The sequence below is a fragment of the Paramisgurnus dabryanus genome, chromosome 12, assembly GCF_030506205.2.
Source record: "Paramisgurnus dabryanus chromosome 12, PD_genome_1.1, whole genome shotgun sequence".
Lineage (NCBI taxonomy): Eukaryota > Metazoa > Chordata > Actinopteri > Cypriniformes > Cobitidae > Paramisgurnus > Paramisgurnus dabryanus.
In genome coordinates, this window is record NC_133348.1 from 5,595,488 (window position 1) to 5,600,164 (window position 4,677).

The following is a 4,677-nucleotide window of genomic DNA, read 5'->3' on the forward strand; positions in this document are numbered from 1 at the left end:
ACGCAACCCGAAAGAAAAGCATCAAATGGCTGCATGATTCGTGCTTTCTATTCGCTTTAGATTGGCTGACTTTACAGCTCGGTGCACAAAGCATTATACTATATGGCACATGTTTAAGTTCTTTCCACAGAGTTTTCATGTTTCTAAGAGCCACGCTGAATACATCCATACTGAAAAACATCTTTTGTGTCGCCTCTCGACAGCATGTATAATACACCAGTTAGCAGCTACCGTGGCTTATTCTTGTGAAGGTCAATGTTGTTCTTACACGTACTGCCTTATATCAGGCTAATGGTACGGTAAGCACTTCACTCGCCTTTAGAAATCACTCTCTCTCTATTCAATGTCTACAGCAGTGTCAGTATTTATAGGATTTATGACATTGACAAATAATAAAGGTGACTAAATTCATTTAAAAAGACCCTGAACAGAGAACAAATTGGTAAAAAGTTGAAAATATTTTATCGTCCATGGTGTCGCCTTTGAGGGTTTGAAGGTTGAGTAGCGGGTCTACAATACAGCCATTTGTTTCCTTCTCAACACCCAAACTATGCAGAAATAAATTAGGTTTGATTGTTAAAAGATGTGATTATACTTAAAGTAAACGTGCAATAAAAAAAGGGAATAAGGACTAAAAATTTAAATGCATATTGTCGAGTTTTATGTTTTGTTCTTTAGTATGAAGAGTGGTAACAGATAAAAACAGACAACAGCTCATTTACCTCGATGCAATATCATGGAAAAATACTTTAGGATGTAATATATTACATGATGAAATACATTCAAATACATCGTGGTGAGACCATGTCACCCTAAATTGGATGAGAACGTTCTTTAAAAAAGTACAAATGAACAAAATCGACCTGCATATTGTCACGACCACACATGCGCTTTGATCGTACACTGTTTGTAGCACTGGACTAAGACACAAAGTATATACAACGTAATGTTTTTGTCCCATTCCTGTCAGCCCCCACGTCTCACGAAAACCCCCAAACCAGTTGTTCCCTTTTGCCGTACGTCCAGATTCAACAAAATGCCTCTTTTATGAAATCCATGGCGCTTGCTCGGTCAAAGAAACTGCCATTGTGTGTCTTATAAGTTCCACAGCAGTTGTCGATGACAGGTGCTGAAAGCAATATACATAGAGTAAAGTGGCTTCAAACAGCCCCTCTCTGTGTTGTGGGATAAGGAATGCAGCTCGCCCACCAAAAACTCTCATTTCTTAAAAAAAAGGGAAATCCATCTCAAGTGTCCCCCCAAAAACACGTCTATTTATTTACTCATTTTGGGTCCGTTTTGCTGAGCGTGCAGAAGGTCGAGGGAGGGAAGGGTTCGAGAGCAGCTGCCAGTCAGTCACGCCACCGTGTATTTCTGGAAAGCCGCCGTGTCGCCTCACCGCTTCTCTCTGTTCTGTCTTTTCTCTATCTAGAGAGTTTCACGCTCGTCCGAATGGGTTATCCGCCGTGGCTTTATTTTCAGCTGCGGACGGTCCCGCTGCAGAGCGTGTAGCGTCGAGCTGCAAGTGAGATGAGAATCTGTTACAGAAAAGCCTCTGATTGTCTACAGGTCAGAGAAAAGACAAGCCAGATGAAGAAGAAGAAGTGGCCGCGGGGCACTAAAACCAGTAGAGGTCCTTGCTCTTATCCTGGCTCTGTAGACCTGAAAGAAGGAAGGAAGGGGGAAGAAAAGGAAAGGGTCAGGAAAAGAAGAAAGAAAATACGGGAAAGTGAATAGACCTGAAGCAAGAAAGCATTAAAGTATTAAAGACTTAAAGATGAAGAGCGAATAATGAAGTCAGCCAAGCACATTTTTGTAAACAAAACTTAGATGTAGCCAAAAACTTAATAAACACTCTTAAGTCCAACATAGCAAAATTTGCATCGGTTCCTCTAACCAATAACAATATTTAGGAAACCTGAAATCAATGATTATTCTTGCGACACAGGTCAAGAGACATAATTAATTATCTTTTTGATATTTAAATATAATTGCTGCTCACACCTGCATCCATGTTCAGACCCATATCAGAGCTCGCCGCCGTAAAAGCGCCAGACCACGCTGAGCTGCCCGGCTCGCTCTTGCTGATATCACATGGCGATTGTCCAGACGCGGGTACTGTGGCAGGGGGAAGTCTATGCGGCCGCACCGAGGGCACGAGCAGAGAGCCGTAACGGGGGTCAAAGTGCGTTCCGTACATATCGTGCATAGAGGGCCGGGGGTAAGCCGAGCTCTGGGTGCCGATCGCCCCACTGAGTGAGTAAGGGTGATGGTGGTGAGACGGGTGCCAGGGCTCTGGGGTGGTCTGGTGGAGGTGGCTGTGTAAGGAAGCGGTGGAGTATGGGTCTGCTGGGAAGGGAAGATCCGAATGGGAGGATCCCAGAGCGCTGCTGAGAGATGACGGCTGATACGCGCTGTTCCAGAACGATGGAGGAAAGCTTCTCTGGTTCATAGGGAATGATCCATCTGAAAAGATCCACATTTGTTTATTCTGCATTTTTGACAAAGGTATCCAAATGTAATGCAATCACAGAAATTAAACAAATATTTGCATGGGGTTTTAAGGCAATTCTGTCATTTTTTTTCCTGATTGAACTGAGAAACTAGACGGTTGCATTTAAGTATTATAATTTATCAAGAACATTTCCTAACAATGTATAACATTACTTTACAAATATCACTTATGCCTTGCTGTGCATTAAACAACACATGTACAATATGCAACTACATTTGCAATAAATATTTTTATGCCCAATGTGTATTGTGTAAAATCTAACACTTATTAATCATCAATATGATTAATAAATAAAGTTTTGTCAAGCATTAATACATTTGCTGGGTTAGGTGCTCTCATGTCTAGAATAAATATTTTTGCCATTTATACACAAGGCCAAAAACATTTACCAAAGATGTGAATTACAATAAAAGGCCAATCATACTCTGCTGTCACATATAATAACATCATGAATGATGGAAATGTAAGGTATGTAAGGTTTCCCACCTCTCCAGGATGATGCACCTCTTGCGGTTTTACTGTTGTTGGATGCAGATGGGTAGCTGCTGGACTGACTCAAAGCCCGACTGAAATGTTCATCGACCACCGAACTGATGTCCCCTTGAAAGTATGTGAAAAGCACACATCTGGAGCTGATGTACTCAGCCTCTGGTGGGTGATCTTTCTCTCGGGTACAGTCCTCCTCTTTTATGGGTGGCCCGGAGAGGGTGGAAAAAGACGAACTGCTTCCGCTGACCGTTTCTGGTGCTTCTTGCATTTTCGAGTAAAATGCCAATTTCTATAATTATGTAAAAAATAGCAAAATCAGTTTACATTAAAATCTAATATAGACTTGCACACATACTCTATTAGTACATAAAGAATTAACAAGAAATTAAAATGAATGAAGAATGAATAAAACAACAAAAGTTGTTTTGTGTTGGACATGTCTGTTTCTTTACTCTTTCGAAACTTTGAAATAACTGAGATATAGTTATTTATATATAAACAGAGTTTATATAGATTGATACATAGATACATAAGCAGATATAGAAACTTAATATGAATCCATATACTGTACATTCCAGTTATTGTGTTTTTTATGTGTTATAGGCTACACATATTCTATATAAATACTGAAAGATTTTCATCAAATTAAAATTATAACCTTTACATCACTAAAAATAAGAACATGATTTTTACTAATTTATAAAACTACTAAAAATATGAACAGGACTTTTTTGCACATATTAAGTAAAACTTAAAAATTGCAAACACTTGTTGGCATCAAGCTATAGGCTATTATTAATATTATGTGAGGAAATTCAATATAATAAACTACTTGCCAAGACCGCAAAAGTTAAAGTTTTAAAGAAACTAAAGTTTTAAGCTCGGAGTAAAAACAGAGAACATTCAAATCTATAAAATAAACGAATAAACCATAAATAAACCTAACGTACCCAGTATATAGGCTTATAGAAATATAAATGTACATACCTGATGGTGATACGGTGTGTATGCTGCGGCAAAATATGGCTGAGGTGGACCATAAACTTGATACATTACATCCAAGCAGCTCATGGCGAAGTTGAAGCTGTTATATCACCTATCAAAACTTAATAACGGCACGAGAGGATGCTTCATTTGAAATAAAGCGATGGTTCAGTGAGTACAGACGGAAACTGAAGCACCGCGCGTCACGTTCGCCTGAAGCGCAATGAGTACCTTAATGTTCTGTACTCTGTCTTTATGCGCGAGTGTAAGTCATTTCAGCGAATCGGTTCTTTCGGACGAGTCAGCTCGTTGAATCGATTCAATTGATTCAACATTTTAAAAACTATTAATTTATTTTTTAAATAATAATGTGTGTTAAATTAACAAGTTTAATTGATGAAGAAAATTGTTTTTACCTCAAAGACCCGAAATCAATTCATGAACTATTAGAATCTATATTCAAAAGACTCATTTGAGAACCGGACACTATAAAACAAGGCGTTTTGACGTGAGCCAGAGACCAAAAGCTGCCAATGAATGGTGCAAAGAATCTCTTTAACAATTAAAGTGTATTTAAATTTAGCTTATTTTTAAATATTTAAATTTATTCTGTAATGTCTATAATGTAAGATACACATACTGTGACACTGTATATCAACCACCTATAAACACAAAAGATAATGGCAATT

The 4,677-nt window shown here is 38.5% G+C and overlaps 1 protein-coding gene across 2 annotated transcripts; it reads right to left on the reverse strand.

Moving 5' to 3' along the window:
- Positions 1 to 443: 443 nt before the first annotated feature.
- On the reverse strand, positions 444 to 4,208 carry vgll2a (vestigial-like family member 2a). Of its 2 annotated transcripts, none has more exons than XM_065256257.2 (4): positions 3,992 to 4,208; positions 3,002 to 3,293; positions 2,005 to 2,466; positions 444 to 1,519 (listed from the first exon to the last, which is right to left on the reverse strand). In XM_065256257.2, the coding sequence occupies exons 1-4, from the start codon at positions 4,073 to 4,075 to the stop codon at positions 1,479 to 1,481; spliced, it is 879 nt and encodes a 292-aa protein (XP_065112329.1). In that variant the 5' UTR covers positions 4,076 to 4,208; the 3' UTR covers positions 444 to 1,478. The 2 variants fall into 2 exon arrangements, with proteins under 2 accessions (XP_065112329.1, XP_065112328.1); XM_065256256.2 differs by having other exon boundaries at positions 444 to 1,662.
- Positions 4,209 to 4,677: the final 469 nt, after the last annotated feature.